The 17,369-nt window shown below is 39.9% G+C and overlaps 1 protein-coding gene across 2 annotated transcripts in view; it reads left to right on the top strand.

Moving 5' to 3' along the window:
• vps50 (VPS50 EARP/GARPII complex subunit) overlaps positions 1-17,369 on the top strand; it is a 206,288-nt gene that overhangs the window by 96,840 nt on the left and 92,079 nt on the right. For both annotated transcript variants that reach the window (XM_061254761.1, XM_061254762.1), the window contains exons 16-17: positions 12-110; positions 14,748-14,838. In XM_061254761.1, the coding sequence (XP_061110745.1) occupies positions 12-110; positions 14,748-14,838 (190 nt within the window). The remainder of the gene's footprint in view (positions 1-11; positions 111-14,747; positions 14,839-17,369) is intronic.

Below are 17,369 nucleotides of genomic sequence, written 5' to 3'. Positions count from 1 at the left end.
CCCATACACAGGCTCATGCAAGTGGGAGAGGAGTTTTGTGGCAGTAAGTCGGAGCTTCTGCAGGAGTCCATCAAAAAGCAGAGCGTGAATTATTTCAAGAACTACCACAGGTGAGCTGGCGCTGGAGGGCTCCATGTCTGCTGTGCGCACTCGCGGGTCTTTGGCAGGCTGCCGGTACATTGCCTTACTCTTCATGTTGTGTCCCCTGGTGCTGTAACCAGTCCCATGGTCTGTTGAAAACTCCTAATGCTGTGGTGTGCTGGCTTTTGTTGTTGATAACACAGTTACTCACCTCACCTGGTTTCTTGGGTCTGACTTTCTTTGCTAATATTAAGGCAAAAACAAAATCAGCACATCCTGTGGCTCTCCAGGACCAGGAGTGAGGACCACTGCCCTAATGAGCCAACTGAAGGAACCACTATTTCATTGGAGAAGCTGCCTTGAGCAAGATTTTCTTGCTGCAAAAATGCACTAAATTTAGCCACCATTTGAACAACATTTCTCGTCTTATATTAGACGAATGCATGCAAACACATACAGTGGGTTTGTATTTCATTTGGTGCTCCTCCCTCGGGACATTTGGCAAATTTGCATATTTCTTTTGTTTTTCCACAGTTGTTCACCACCATGTGGCAAATGTGAGCACTCTAATCCATCGCTGTCTTGCCATGTTCTAACAGTACGGGGAAGCGTTGTATTTCTAATACAGGCCTAGGTTTCAAGACTAGTCCATGAACTCATCCAAAATTGTTAAAAATACATTTATTAACTCTCCAGCCAAAACGCTAGAATGCTAGATTGTGCACTCAATGAGCATCTCTATGGTTGTTACAATAGAGGATATAAAGTAGGCTGACGTTTTTTGTTTAAATGCTGAGTGTTAAACCAGCAATTGCCTTTCCATTTTATGCAGACATTGAACAGTTAATAGGAAGTCTAAGTTGATTACATTCAAGAGTGGCTTGTCTGACACATATGCGGTCTCTTCGTTTGACATTTTTGCAACCACGTATACAGCTACAATAATTGAATATTTTCCATCTGGGAATGCTGGTTATGTCTCTCTTCCTCAAAAGTAACTGCATCTGGTATAAATCTGCCAACTATAAGGAGAGAGTGTTTTAGCAAGCTAACAAACAGGGTATTGGATCATTTAATTATGAACATGTTAGGTTATAATAGGTTAGTTGTAGGCTACTTTATTAAGCTAATGCACATCATCAATGCGGCAAATTACCCAGAAGAGTTATTCTTTCATTTGAACTGCTCCTGAACCGCGCCATTGTCCCTCACAGCTTAAAAGGAGAATATTTGCTTCTTACATTTTTTGACTGGCTGAGGCTATTTACTAAAAGCATAATTAGGCTACATGTTATTTATTTCTGAGTTCCAGCGCATTTCTGAAATCCTCTTTAAATTAGTCTTTGAGTGACAAGCCAGTGCAATGAGACCACTGGGACTATGCAGTTTGTCCTATATAGGCTAATCATTTTTCCATTGTTCCAGCGTTGTTTTATACAGCGTTGTTTTATGCAGCTGCATACTCAATCGAGAAAATTGCTTATACCTGTCTGTCTCGGCAGAAATGTAGGGGTGTCTCTGTTACTAATCTTACACAAACCCATTTTCAGCCACCTGATATGATTTTAACGATCTCATCTGTAGTGTTAACACCAGTAGCCTTTCAAACATGTAAATGTGGATTGGGAATACTGCGTCTTAAGGAGTTTTTTTAATCAAAAATAGATTTTATTCGGGCTTTGATTTTATTTGGTGCTTTGCTACGAAGCAATCCTGATGTATTTCTTGCTACTGAATCTTGGTTAAATATTTCTGTGTCGGACAATGAAATAACAATGGATGATTATTGCGTTTTTAGATGGGACAGGAAAAAGAGAGGGGTAGTGATGTTTGTTCAATCCACACTCGCTGTAAATGTTTTATTGTCCTCCTCTATTCCTGAACAGTTTGAGTGTCTAGTTATTAAAATAGACATGGGTTGTACAAGGATTACACTAGCAGGTGTGTATCGCCCACCTAGCGCTCCTTCCTCCTCTATAATCAATTTGTCCAATAGCCTGTCCGCTCATGCCCACACTGAATTAGTTGTCGCGGGTGATTTTAACAAAGATTGGCTATCACCATACTCAAACAATTTTAAAGAGGTCTGCGATGGCCTAATTTTTATGCAGTTTATATCAGAGCCTACGTGACCAAATTTTGAAGATTTAACTTGGTCGACTTTGATTGATCTAATTTTAACAATTAGACCACAGAAGACGAGTGGCGTCTTTCCTTTGGATTTTAGTGACCACTGCCCAGTAGCATGTATTAGAGACATGAAAGCTTCAAAAACACCACCATGTTTTATACTAAAATACATTTACTGTGAATAGGGCTTCCTGCACAATATATTTTGGAGTGATTTAAGCTTTGCTGGTTTTATTCCAGACCCAGACTTTTCTACTGTATTTAATTGTGTTGTGGATAAGCATGCTCCAGTTAAGAGACTCAGGGTCAAAAATAGAAGCAATCCTTGGTTTTCGAGTGCTTTATCGACTGAACTACGCGTCAGGGATGAAGCATGGGTGAAAGCAAGGGAAACCCAGGCGCAATCTGACTGGCAGGTTTTTTAAAAACGAAGAAATAATTGCTGCTCATTGATAAAAAAGGCAAAATCTGAATATTTTATCTCGTCGTTGGCAAAGAGTCTGTAATACTGCAAAAATGTGGAAAATTGTCCCTGAATTCCAGTCTTTCATCATCAATACCACACTCTATCCACATTGATTGGGGACCTATTACTGATAGACACAAGATCTGTGATTTTTTTAACCAACATTTTATAGCGGCTGGAAATCTTTTAGAAAATTTGAAAAATCTGTCCTCTACAGGAGACATGTCTGACCTCAGCTCTAGGTCTTTCACAAATTCTCCAAAACCTAGAGTATTGTTTACATTTTAGGAATTTACAGTGAAAGAGTCCTATTTGAATTAAAACGCAGGTGAATAAATCCGCTGGAGAGGATCATTTAGTCCCAGATCTGTAACTAATATTTTTTATTTGTCATTATCGACCGGGATTATTCCCAGTGTATGGAAAGCTGCTCATGTTCTTACATTTTTCAAGGGTGGTGATGACAGTTCAGTAAACAGCTATTGGCCCATCTAAAAATTGTCTTGCCTGGCTAAGATCTTGGAATCACTTGTTAAGCAACAACTATGCAGCTTTTTAATTTTCAACAATATTTTAAATCCACAGCAATCTGGCTTCAGGCCTTGTCAGCTTAATTACAGCAGCTTCATTGTTTATAAATGATATAGTAACAGCATTGGATAATAAACAAAAATGTGCAGCCCTTTTTATTGATCTAGCAAAAGCTTTTGATACAGTATCAGTCAATCAATCAATTTTTATTTGTATACTGCTTTTAAGAAAGGGTCTTTGTCACAAAGCAGCTTTACCGAGAAACCGGGCCCCAAGAGTACACCTAGGGCAACAGTGGCAAGGAAAAACTCCCTGGCTAACAAGAAGAAACCTTGAGTGGAACCTGACTCAGTAGGGGAACCCATCTTCTGCTGGTTGACACCGGTTTGTAGAAAGAATGGTTTTAGACAGAAAACCAGATGAATAAAAGTACATGAATGTCCAATTAAATATTGAAGCAGAGATGAGGTAGAGGGATGGCAGGAACACCAATGGGTAGCACTGTCAGGCAAGGGGACAGGCTTGAATCAGCAGTGGCAGGAGGGAGTTGTACGGCTGGTCTTGGGCTGGAGCTCCGGGCCAGGAGGGGGTGCACAGGAAAAGTTGGGCTAGCACTCTGGGCATCTGGAGAAGAGGAAAGTAACAATGTTAGGGAGTCCGGATGGTAATTGACCAATTATCACAGCAGGAGAGAGAGAGGTGCCTGTGTGCGATAAGGAGAAGCCCGGCAGAATAAGGCTATAGCTGCACAGCTAAGGGAAAGAGGCAGTGGCCAACACAGCCATGAGGGCAGGCTTGAGACAGTCACCACCTGACCATAACTGGTTGTGGTTAACACAGCACTACCAACAATGATCCACTGACAGCACTGACCGCCAAGTCCACCAGAGACTCTATAGCTTATGCCAACCACCCACGCCTGCTCCTCAACTATAGGGCAGACGAAAGAGATATATTTTTAGTCTAGCTTTTAATAAGGTGATACTGTCTGCACCCTGAACGTGAGCAGGCAATTTGTTCCACAGGAAAGGAGCACAATAGGAAAAGGGTCTGCCACCTATGGAAATTTAAGTTATTCTAGGAATAACAAGGAGGCCTGCACTCCGCGAACAGAGTATTCATGGGGGAGTATAAGGATGAAATAAATTGTTTAAATACTGAGGGGCAAGCCCATGTAAGGCTTTAAAAGTCAGAAGTAGGATTTTGTAATCTATTCGGAATTTAAGGTAGCCAGTGAAGTGAAGCTAACACTGGGCTGATGTGCTCAAATCATCTTGTTCTAGTAAGAATACGAGCTGCTGCATTTTTAATTAGCTGGAGCCCTTTCAAAGGGGAATTTGCACATCCAGACAAAAGAGCATTGCGGTAATCTAATCTTGAGGTAACAAAAGCTTGGACTATCTTTCCTGCATCATTTAGGGACTGTATCTTCCGAATTTTGGAGATATTCCTCAAATAGTAAAAAGCAACCAGAGAAAATGTGCATCAAATGCAAGATCTGGATAAAAGTAACACCAAGGTCTTTGATGACAGCACTTGAAGTGATGCAAATTCCATCAATGTTTGGCATATCGTCAGATGATTTACATCTCAAGGACTTGGGCCCCACTACCATTATCTCAAGCTTCTATTTTTGGTTTGACTGATAGATACAACTTCCTCTGGTTTGACTGATAGATACAACTGTGTGTCGTCAGCATAGCACTGGAAGTTAATGCCATGTTTGTGAATAACTTGTCCCAGGGGAAGCATATATAGAGAGAAAAGCAAGGGCCCAAGCACAGATCCTTGTGGTACTCCGTATCTAACCCTGGATTGATACAACAATTGAGTCATTGTTAAAATGCACAAATTGATATCAGTCTGATATGTATGATCTAAACCAAGAGAGAGCCTGTCCACGGAGGCCTACAAGATTTTCAAGTCTGTCCAACAGGATCAGGTGATCAACTGTGTCGAATGCTGCACTTAGAATCTAGAAGCACAAGTACAGAGATGTAGCCACTGTCAGAAGCGAGGAGTAGGTCATTGAGTACTTTGACCAGGGCTGTTTCAATGCTGTGGAAACTTCCAATACATGATTTTGTTCATGAAATTAACAAAATTGTTCTGAAATGACCTTTTCTAGTACTTTAGACAGGAATGGGAGGTTCGAAATGGGCCTGTAGTTGGACAAATCATTCACATGTAAGTTTGGCTTCTTAAGAAGTGGTTTGATGACTGCAAGTTTAAGAGAATGTGGTGTCCAGATGCTAAAGAAGCATTGACAATATCTAGGAGTGGTGTTCCGATCACTGGTAGTAGCTCCTTCAAAAGCTTTGTTGGGATAGGGTCAAGAAGACAAGTAGAAGATTTTGAAGAATTAACTATGGTATTAAATTCAATTAACTCTATTAGAGTAAAAGAGGTCAGATAGGCCATCGGTCCTTCCAAAGATTCTGCATCTATGTGTTGAGTGGATGGAAGGACAGACCCTATAGGACGGGTGGCAGAAGAACTTTGAATCTTGTCCCTCATTTTTATAATTTTGTCATCAAAGAAATTCATGAAATCATTGCTACTAAACGAGATTGAGACACAGGGATCAACATGATTCTTAGTCAGTCTGGCAACAGTTTTAAACAGGTGCCTAGGATTGTTTCCATTTTAATCAATTAAGATAGAGAAATATGATGAACATGCTGTGGAGAGGGTATGTTTATAGGTTAGTAGGCTGTCTTTCCAGGCATGGAGGAATACTTGCATTTTGGTAGTGTCATTTGCGCTCAAGTTGGCCTGAAGCTTGCTTGAGAGCACAAATTGTACCAAGGTGCTAATTTCCTATGGCAAACTTTTCTCTTCTAAAGAGGTGCGATAGTATCCAGTGTTCTGCAAAGTATGTTATTTATGTCATCAGTCAGCTGATCAATTGAGTTAATGCGAGTTGTGTATGTATTTTGGCTGGAGCCAAGGAAATCCCCACAGTGCACAAATGAGTCTGTGAGCTAATTTATTAAAGAATTTGCAGTCCTGGAGGAAAGCTTATGACTAAAGTAGAAAATGGGATCTGGTGACACAAGACAGACTTGTGAAAGTTGAAAAGTAATTAAATAATGCTCTGATAACAGGATTTTTAGGCATGACTGCTATATTTGCTATTTCTGTGTCATAATTTAAGACCAGATCGAGAGTATGGTTATGGGAATGTGTGGACTGATGTTTATGTTGATCAAAGCCAATAGATTCAATGATAGACAGGAATGCTGATCTGAGACGATCACCTTCACTATCCATGTGACTATTAAAATCCCCTACAATTACTACTTTATCTGAATTAACGAGGCTGGAAATCGGCAAACTCAAGTAAGAAACCACTGTATGGCCCTGGTGGCCTGTATACAATTACAAGGACAAAACTGAATGCCTTTTTGTCCAAACAAGCACTTCAAAAAAGTTAAAATCGCTGCCATCAGGTGCAATGATTGTGATGGGAAACTGCTACTGGGAACAGGGTAGCAGTTCAGCAATTATTTTTCCAAAAAGCTGTCCAGTTTAGGTAGTTTTGCTACCATTTCCTCCTGGTCCTTTTTTATCCTTTCTTTTCCTGCAACCCACTTTTGTGCATCAAGGGCATTTTCACACTAGGCAGCTAAATGTCGCTCAATATTTTATGCACTTGACTAGCTGATATCAACACATGATCAAGACAGTTCACAAAACCGCAAACATTTCTCAGCAGCACTCTTGGCATATCAGAAAATAACACCAAATGAATTATCCACAAGTTATCATTGAATATTTTATACATTTTTTTTCTGTAAAATAGACACACAGTATAAATTTAGCTTGATCACATATTGTACAAAGAAATAACCATGTAATTTTAATAACCATGACCGAAACGAGTTTGCGTATTTAAGGATATATTAACACACACCATTGTTAAACCATACATAGTCCTGTTTTTTTCTCTTGAGTGGTTAAAATATTAAATACAAAGAAATAAAAAGAAAAAACTGACAAATTGATTTAAGACATGTAGAGACATGGGCCCTCTTAGGCCAGGGGCCTCGGTGCCCATGGGCCCCCCCAAAACAGGGGCCCCGGTGCAACTGCACCTGCTGCAGTCTATATGACCGGCACTGAACTTGGAAGGTACAATACGTAAGATTTTTCTGTTCAAATATTGTTACAAGACCATTGTAAATCCCTTCCTATGAAAAAGGTTCACTGACATCTTGACTCACCCTCTACCTGTGTTTATAGTCCTTAAATTCGGGTTTCAAAATATGCAGTTGATGGGCCGGCATTCTGTAACAAAATCTATAGCTGTACAATAATTCAAGCTCATTGGTTGAAAATTGGTTATAATTGGCACAGCCAATGGCGTTTCAACTTCAGCGTGTTCACAGAGAAGGGGTGGGATAAACAGTGTTGTGGTTAGAGCGTATTTGTTGCTGCAATTCCTCTCTTGACCGTTAGAAGTCTGAAATTACCTATTGTACCTTGAACTCTCTAGCCCATGACCAGCTGTGTGCCTGTTCCCTTTGGTGTTCCTGCCATCCCTCCGTGTCACCAGAGTCATCTCGGCTTGGATTAAATTAATTCAGATTGAACATTTATGTACTATAATTCATGTGTTTATATTTAGAACCATTTTTATAAAAAAACATTCAACCAGAGGCAGATGGGTTCCCCCATTTAAAAGCGTTATGCAAATAAAAATGTATTGATTGATTAACCTTAACTAGCTTTTCACTCCTCTGTGTCATTCATGTCTGTGCTCACTGGTTCAGAATAGGTGAGCTGCTCTTTTGTTGAGTTTGTTGGCTAACTAAGCAGATTAAGTGAATTAATTAGGCAATGGTCCGAATGGGACAGTGAGCGTTTCAAGGTCCCTGTTCCTGGAGATTATCATTATCACGTATAGCATTATTTTAAGAACAATGGGGGGATGACGGCGATGGAGGATCGTGAAGAGTCTCAGTTGTTCCAAATGTTGCAGCAGCGCCTGTAGAGCTGTGTTTTTGACGATGTCAAAGGCAAAATCAACAGTACTGTCAGCTCATTCATTTCCACCAAATGAGTAGATTTGGGTAATTTAATGTTAACAGATTATTGAATGATTGAATGTTCCTCGATCCAACTGAACCTATAGCTAGGTTAAAGTTAGCTAGCAACACATAATGAAAATATTGATTGTTCCGTGCTTCGTTGTATTTACGCCATTTTAATAATAAATATTGCTGCCAGGATCCGAGCATTTCAGCACTCGGTGCCGAGTGCTCACTGGAAGACCGATATGTCTCAACAGACACACCGGACCCAGCCATTAACCAGGACCGGTCTGACAAACCAGTGCTTTGAGCAATATGATAAGAAATTGTAAAAGAGGTTGAATGAATGTGGAGCATGACCTACTGACCATTTCCATATTGAGTATTTGAATGCATGCTATAGCCCCACAAACTGCCCCACAGTGCGTTTTTAATGGTGATTGTAGGGGACATCAGCCTGAACAGTTTGCCCAATTTACGAGTTTTTGCGGCCACAAGTCCGAAATGGCAGTGTAGGCCTTGAATCGGCCTAAACAATAGGAAAAATGCAGCTTCAAAGCTTGGACAGAAAAACTCTCTACATTTCTTAACTGATTGACACCATTAAAATTTTGTAACATTCAGAACAACATGCTCGACAAGGTGATATGCGTTGCAATACTATGAATATAATGAAGAAAATTTGCATTATGTATGCCTAGCAACAACAAAACTTGCTCTAGTTTCTACATTTCTTACCCGATCCACCCCATTCAAATAATATTTCATTCAGAACGACCTTTCGGACAAGACACCATAAGCTGCACAAAAGCGTTCATGAGTTACAGCTGTTTTGGTAAAATTGGCCATGCCTACAAACATTTATTGATGTCTGGCAACCACTTTGTAATGGACTAACAAAATCTTTCGTCACTATTTTGTATGTCAGACCATTTAGATAATTTCTAGGCCTATTTGGTAAAGGTGGGTCGAAAACTTGCAATAGTGCCCCCTGAAGGCTGACTGATTCCAAATTGTACACATTCATAGCAAGTCTAGTGGTCAATATACAGTGGGAGAAATAATTATTTGATCCCTTGCTGATTTTGTAGGTTTGCCCACTTACAAAGAATGGAACTGTGTAGAATTTTAATCATAGGTACATTTTAACATTGAGAGACAGAATATCACAAAATAATCCACAATAACAACATCATATAAATTTTTATACATTTATTATCGTATTTTTGCATGAAATAAGTATTTGATCCCCTACCAATCAGCAATAATTCTGGCTCCCACAGACCAGTTAGTTTTCCATTAAGAAGCACTCCTAATCTCAACTCATTACCCAAAACACCTGTGTCAACTTGTTACATTGTTATGTAGCTACATAAAAGACACCTGTCCACACAATCAGATTCCAACGTTTCCACCATGGCCAAGACAAAGGATCAGGGACAAAATTGTAGACCTGCACAAGGCTGGGATGGGCTACAAGAAAATAAGCAAGCAGCTTGGTGAGAAGTTAACAACTGTTGGAGCAATTATTAGAAAATGGAAGAAACACGAAGTCACCGCCAATCTCCCTCGGTCTGGGGCGCAAGATCTCGCCTCGTGGAATATTAATGATCATGAGAAAGGTCAGGGATCAGCCCAGTACTACACAGGAGGAGCTTGTTAATGACCTGAAGGCAGTTGGGACCACAGTCATGAAGAGAACCATCAGTAACACACTACACCGTGAAGGATTAAAATCCTGCTGCGCGCGCAAGGTTCCTCTGCTGAAGAAGGCACATGTACAGGCTCGTCTGAAGTTTGTCAAAGAACACCTGGATGACCCAGAGGAGGCTTGGGAGAAGGTGATGTGGTCAGATGAGACCAAAATAGAGCTATTTGGCATCAACTCGACTCGCTGTATTTGGAGAAGGAGAAATGCTGAGTACAACCCCAAGAACACCATCCCCACTGTGAAGCATGGAGGTGGAAACCTTATGCTTTGGGGGTGTTTCTCAGCTAAGGGGACAGGACGACTTCACCATATCGAGGGGAGGATGAATGGGGCCATGTACCAGGAAATTTTGGGCGACAACCTCCTTCCCTCAGTGAGAGCACTGAAAATGGGTTGTGGATGGGTCTTCCAAAATGAAAATGACCCAAAACATACGGCCCAGGCAACAAAGGAGTGGCTCAAAAAGAAGCATATTAAGGTCCTGGAGTGGCCTAGCCAGTCTCCAGACCTAAATCCCATCGAAAATCTGTGGAGGGAGCTGAAGCTTCGAGTTGCCAAGCGACAGCCTCGGAACCTTAAGGATTTGGAGAGGATCTGCAAAGAGGAGTGGACCAAAATCCCTCCCAAGATCTGTGCAAACCTGGTGGAAAAACTACAACAAACATCTGACCTCTGTGCTTGCCAACAAAGGTTTCTCCACCAAGTATTAAGTCCTATTGTTCTATGGATCAAATACTTATTTCATGTGAAAATATGATATTCAATTTATAAAAATGTATATGATATTGTTATTGTGGATATTCTGTCTCTCAATGTTAAAATGTACCTATGATTAAAATTCTACACAGTTCCATGCTTTGTCAGTGGGCAAACCTACAAAATCAGCAAGGGATCAAATAATTATTGCTCCCACTGTACCCAGTTTCATGATGATTTGCCATTTCTAAACTTGTCACATGGCAGCTGATTACTGATTGGCGATCTTTTTTTCCTTGGACAGCATTTTAGGGACTTCAGCACAGATGTATCGAAAATGTCAACAAGATTGATCTAATTGGGGTTGCTTTCACAGAATCAAGATACTCATATATTTACCGAATTTCATTAAGATTGATCAAACCACTCACGAGTTACTGCCGTTTTAGTAAACTTGGCCATGCCCACAATCACATAATTTATCACAGGCAGACAGAATTTTTTTACATAGAAACTTTCTTTATATACATTTTAAAGAGAAGGTGCCTCTGAACGTTTTAATCCAAGTTGCATGGAAATCGGTCAGTCAGCTTTGGAGGAGATCTCGTTTAAGCATTTTGCATAAAATTAATAATAGATAAAAATCTAACCAGATGCACTTTAATTACGCAACATCCCTTTCTAGGATAAACAGTTCAAAAGTTATTAACGTTTAAATTGAAAAATTAAGAATTAATTAGCGTAGCAGCCACCATTCTTAATAGGCCTGCACATTTTCAAGGGTTTTCAGCAGTCCAAACAAAAGTTATAGGCCGAGAAGTAGGGGCAGCTGCTCGGACCCCTAATAAACATGGATAATGTTACTAAATTAGACACAGAGGCTCCATGTGGGGAAAATGGACATTAGGTAAATACAGCCTAATCTAACATCAGCGTGTGCTTTGTAGTCTACTGAGGAGTGGTGATGAACTACTGTTAACGTTATAGCTAGCACTAGGCAGCTAGGTTGTTCTTGATATCAATGGATCTTCCTATAATGGATTCTAATTACAGACTACTTGTCCAACTTAGTTCATTTAGATTCAGATCTTATTGCATAGGTCATTCATGGCTACCGTAGAAGTTGAAAAACTTTTGTAGCTACTATTGTCACGTTCCTGTCAGGATAAACAGCTGTCTGCACATAGGCCTAAATTCCCATTTTTCACAAGTAATGTTTCTAAAAGAATAATGTCATTATTTATACGAATCTAATATTGGTCAGCGTGCACTGTATATAGGGCAAATTGATGCATTTACTGTTTACTAGTTACTTTGTTTTTAATAGAAATACATGCGTTCAAATGGACTGCCAGGCTTTGTTTGAAACTATTTGAAGCCTCCATGAACCATGTGACCACCTAACATTTTGACACAACTCAAAAAACTAACACTCTGGTTCCCATATTACCCACTGCAACACAAAAAATTTAAAAACACCTGGTTTTCCTTTCTTTTCAGTTCATGTTGAGAAACAAGATGAAACAAATGAATGAATGATATAGGGACCTATCGTATAGGCTAGTAACACCTGTTCTGCGTGTAAATGGATGTCAAATCCAATGTTATCTTCGCTGCAAAATTGTTATTTAGGAAAACGTAAAAAATTCCAAAAAACGTGACAAAAGGTATATTCTTCCACAGAAATATAGTCAACAACAATTACTGACTTTTGCAGATTAGCTACCGATTTGTAGTGAAACTCGATAAATTAGAATATCGTGCAAAAGTTCATTTATTTCAATAACTCAACTTTAAAGGTGAAACTTATATATTACATACATACATAATTACATGCAAAGCAAGATATTTCAAGCCTTTATTTGTTATAATTTTGATGATTATGGCTTACAGTTTATGAAAACCTCAAATTCAAAATCTCAGAAAATTAGAATATTACATGAAATCAATCAAAAAAGGATTTTAAATCCAGAAATGTCAGCCCTCTGAAAAGTATAATCATGCATATGTACTCAGTACTTGGTTTGGGCCTCTTTTGCACAAATTACTGCCTCAATGCGGCGTGGCATGGATGCGATCAGCCTGTGCCACTGCTGAGGTGTTATGGAAGACCAGGATGCTTCAATAGTAGCCTTCACCTCTTCTGCATTGTTCGGTCTCATGTCTCTCATCTTTCTCTTGGCAATGCCCCATAGATTCTCTATGGGGTTCAGGTCAGGTGAGTTTGCTGGCAATCCCATGGTCCCACAGTAATCCCATGGTCATTGAACCAGGTTTTGGTACTTTTCGCAGTGTGGGCAGGTGCTAAGTCCTGCTGGAAAATAAAGTCAGCGTCTCCATAAAGCTTGTCTGCTGAAGGAACCATGAAGTGCTCTAAAATTTCCTGGTAGATGGTTGCGTTGACCCTGGACTTAATAAAGCACAGTGGACCAACACCAGCAGATGACATGGCTCCCCAAATCTACACTGACTGTGGAAACTTCACACTGGACTTTCAGCATCTTGGATTGTGTGCCTCTCCATTCTTCCTCCAGACTCTGGGACCTTGGTTTCCAAATGAGATGCAAAATTTGCTCTCATCAGAGAAGAGGACTTTGGACCACTGAGCAACAGACCAGTTATTTTTTTCTTTAGCCCAGGTAAGACGCTTCTGGCATTGTTTGTTATTCAGGAGCGGCTTCACAAGAGGAATACGACATCTGAAGCCCATGTCCAGGATCCGTCTGTTTGTGGTGGCTCTTGATGCATCAACTCCAGCCCCAGTCCACTCCTTGTGAAGCTCTCCTACACTTTTGAATGGCCTTTTCCTGACAATCCTCTCCAGGATGCGGTCATCCCTGCTGCTTGTGCACCTTTTTCTTCCACACTTTCTTTCTTCCTTCCACTTAACTTTCTATTAATGTGCTTTGATATAGCATTTTGAGAACATCCAACTTCTCTTGCAATTACCTTTTGAGGCTTTCCCTCCTTGTGGAGGGTGTCGATGATGGTTTTCTGCACAACAGTCAGGTCAGCAGTCTTCCCCATGATTGTGAATTCTACTGAACCATACTGAGAGACAATTTAAAGGCTCAGGAACCCTTTGCAGGTGTTTTGGATTAATTAGCTGATTAGAGTGTGACACTTTGAGCCTACAATAAACAATAAATTAAAATAATTGGCAAATTATCATTTGTATTAGTCACTGATAACTTTTTTACATTTAACTCTTTGTGGCTCGAAAGTCAGAATAGAATATAGCAAATAGCTACTGGTAATATTTACTTCACCTGATGCAACAATTATAAAATAAATAAAAGCTATAGTAGACTTGATGTCAGTTCAATGTCACATATTCCCTTCATTGCTGAAAAGATGAAATTCCCCAAAAACAACGTAGTGAATTTGTAATGGCACTGGCACATATATTTTGTTTTTAATATTACTTAGGTCCAGCTTGTTACTGGAGCAGAAAGTATTGCAAGTTGTACGTTCTCTGTTCAACATATTTGAAAGCTGATAGATGGCTTTGAATGTGTCATCATGATGACAGTGATCTTTGTTCCCAATTTTTCAGCTTGCACATTAAGTTTGTTTGTAAGAAATCAGGCTTTTAGCAGGGACCTCCTGTTTCACCAGTGCTACAGAAAACAGAAAACAGTTCAGACAATTATAACAAATGTCATGAAGAACGTGTTTCTGCAGAACTTCTGCACTTTGTTTTTTGCACCATTCTCTGTCAGCTCTAGAGACTGTTGTGTGTGAAAATCCCAGGAGATCAGCAGTTTCTGAAATTGTTGGCACCAACAATCTTTCCAGTCAAAGTCACTTAGATGATTTCTTCCACATTCTGACATTTGGTTTGAAAAACATCTGATTAAATATTTGCATTAACAAACTGGTGTACGGTTCTCCCTAATAAAGTGGTCACTGAGTGTATAGTATATAGCACTGAGAACCAAGATGTATATTTTATAGAGAAAGTATATTGAACACCTACACATTCACAAGTATGTGATAAGTCAGGCATCCAAATGTGACCTTTAGAGAACTAGTTCTGTCAATGAATGAATTCTGGTTGTACATATTGAAAGCAAAATGTCCATATTCCCCCTAGGACTCGCCTGGAGGAGCTGCGGATGTTTCTGGAAAATGAAACGTGGGAACTGTGCCCCGTTAAGTCAAACTTCAACATCGCACAGCTCCACGTAAGTAAAAGAATGAGTCGGTACATATATGAGAACACTGTGGCAACAATGTGGCATTTAAACTTTAATCAAGACCAATTGGCAATACTGTCAAACTTCCTGGGAATAGCATTTACATATAAAAATTAACCATACTACTTTTGTTGGCAGCTGTGTGGGGGGGGAATCTCTCTGACTGTGTGTCCTTACTAATAATGTCATTGCAATCATATCTATTGGTTGTGAAAAAACAAATTTTTACATAATGAAAAATGTTGTTTCATGAAAAACAATTAAGAACATTCTTACACTTGACAATATACAGTTTTTGGAAAGTAGAAAGAGAAGTATTGTTTTGTTTTATTGCTGAGCTAAAATGTCAAATAACAAGATTTAGGATGCAAATCTAAATTGTTCACGTATTTTTTATTATACATTCGAAGCAAATGCAGCATAGTAGCTAAAAGGTTTTGATGAATTCATTTAATTAATTGGGAAGATGGTTTGTAATCAACAATTCACATGTGGTTACATGTGGAGTACATTCTCAACTTTTATCACATGGTATTTTATACACTTTTTAGACAGGCTCCCCCTCAGGGCTCCATAATTTTTAGGACATATTAATGTTATGTAAATGGGAGTAGTTTAATACTTAAGCTCCAGGTGCTAAGTATTTCCCAGGCCTGGACTGTCTTCTGCAATTCTTGCAAGTCTTGTGCAATTCAGATAATTTGAAAGACTCAGCCAGTCAAAGAGAGCCAGGCAGCACTATGTCTTTAGCATGCAGAATGAGCCAGACAGGGCAGCTTTTGCTTGATTTCCAGAGCAGGACAATTCGAGCAGTGCAATTACAGCTAGCAGGAAGCACAATGTTGCAATGCAGCCAGCTAAATGAGCAAGGGCCTGAACAGGTGAGGTTGATTGTTTATATAGCCCCTCTCATAAGACATAAGCATCATGTGAGGCTTCTCGAGTTGACTGCCTGAACTAGCTCCGCATTTCAGTCAGACAACTCACAATGAATGAAGCAATATTTGTTGAGGTTTCATGTAAATGCATGTAAATGTCAGGCATCAAGGTTCTGCCTGACTACAAACCCCCTAATACCAGACAGCTGAGCTTTACCCGACTATGCCATGTGTAATGTGGAGCACCCTCTGTACAACCAGGCCGATATCCCACTCCTCTGAGATGAAGTGACGAAATACAAAACTATTGCATTTCTAGATAGATTTGGATGAACCTATGTGAAGCCAGGCTGCACTGTGGCCATATGGCTTTACTTGAGATGTGACCTGTTAGTGCTGGTTGGCTGATTGATTGCTGTGTACTGTTTAGCCAGGAAGTTGCCATTAGAAATATTAACCACAGAGAAACTGTTAAACCCAGAAACCCACCAGAATGCATAACCTTAAGCAGTGTAGACTTAATTGGAATTGCAATCCGCCAGATAAGAATAGCCTATAAAGCAGCAGCATTCGCTTGCCATAAGAACTGACCCAGCAATCCACCCAAAATCAGCTAATATTGATGAATAGTTTTTGCTAAACATTAAAATCATGGTCAAATTTTGTTTAATGGATATGTAGAGTGGGAGCAATAATTATTTGATCCCTTGTTGATTTTGTAGGTTGGCCCACTTACAAAGAATGGAACTGTGTAGAATTTGAATCATAGGTACATTTTAACATTGAGAGAATATCACAAAATAATCCACAATAACAACATATACATTTTGTACATTTATTATCGTATTTTTGCATGAAATAAGTATTTGATCCCATACCAATCAGCAATAATTCTGGCTCCCACAGACTAGTTCGTTTTCCATTAAGAAGCACTCCTGATCTCAACTCATTACCCAAAACACCCGTGTCAACTCGTTACATCATTATGTAGCTGCATAAAAGACACCTGTCCACACAATCAATCAGATTCCAACGTTTCCACCATGGCCAAGACAAAGGAGCTGTCTAAGGACATCAGGGACAAAATTGTAGACCTGCACAAGGCTGGGATGGGCTACAAGAACATAAGCAGGCAGCTTGGTGAGAAGTTAACAACTGTTGGAGCAATTATTAGAAAATGGAAGGAACACAAAGTCACCGCCAATCTCCCTCGGTCTGGGGCTCCACGCAAGATCTCACCTCGTGGGATATCAATGATCATGAGAAAGGTCAGGGATCAGCCCAGTACTACACAGGAGGAGCTTGTTAATGATTTGAGGAAGAGAAATGCTGAGTACAACCCCAAGAACACCATCCCCACTGTGAAGCATGGAGGTGGAAATCTTATGCTTTGGGGGTGTTTCTCAGCTATGGGGACAGGACGACTTCACCATATTGAGGGAAGCATATTAAGGTCCTGGAGTGGCCTAGGCTGTCTCCAGACCTAAATCCCATCGAAAATCTGTGGAGAGAGCTGAAGCTTCGAGTTACCAAGCGACAGCCTCGGAACCTTAAAGATTTGGAGAGGATCTGCAAAGAGGAGTGGACCAAAATCCCTCCCAAGATCTGTGCAAACCTGGTGGAAAAACTACAACAAACATC

Source organism: Conger conger, chromosome 9 (assembly GCF_963514075.1).
Source record: "Conger conger chromosome 9, fConCon1.1, whole genome shotgun sequence".
NCBI classification, from domain to species: Eukaryota; Metazoa; Chordata; class Actinopteri; order Anguilliformes; family Congridae; genus Conger; species Conger conger.
The sequence above is the reverse complement of the archived record's forward strand: the minus strand, read 5'-3'. Positions and strand labels throughout refer to the sequence as shown.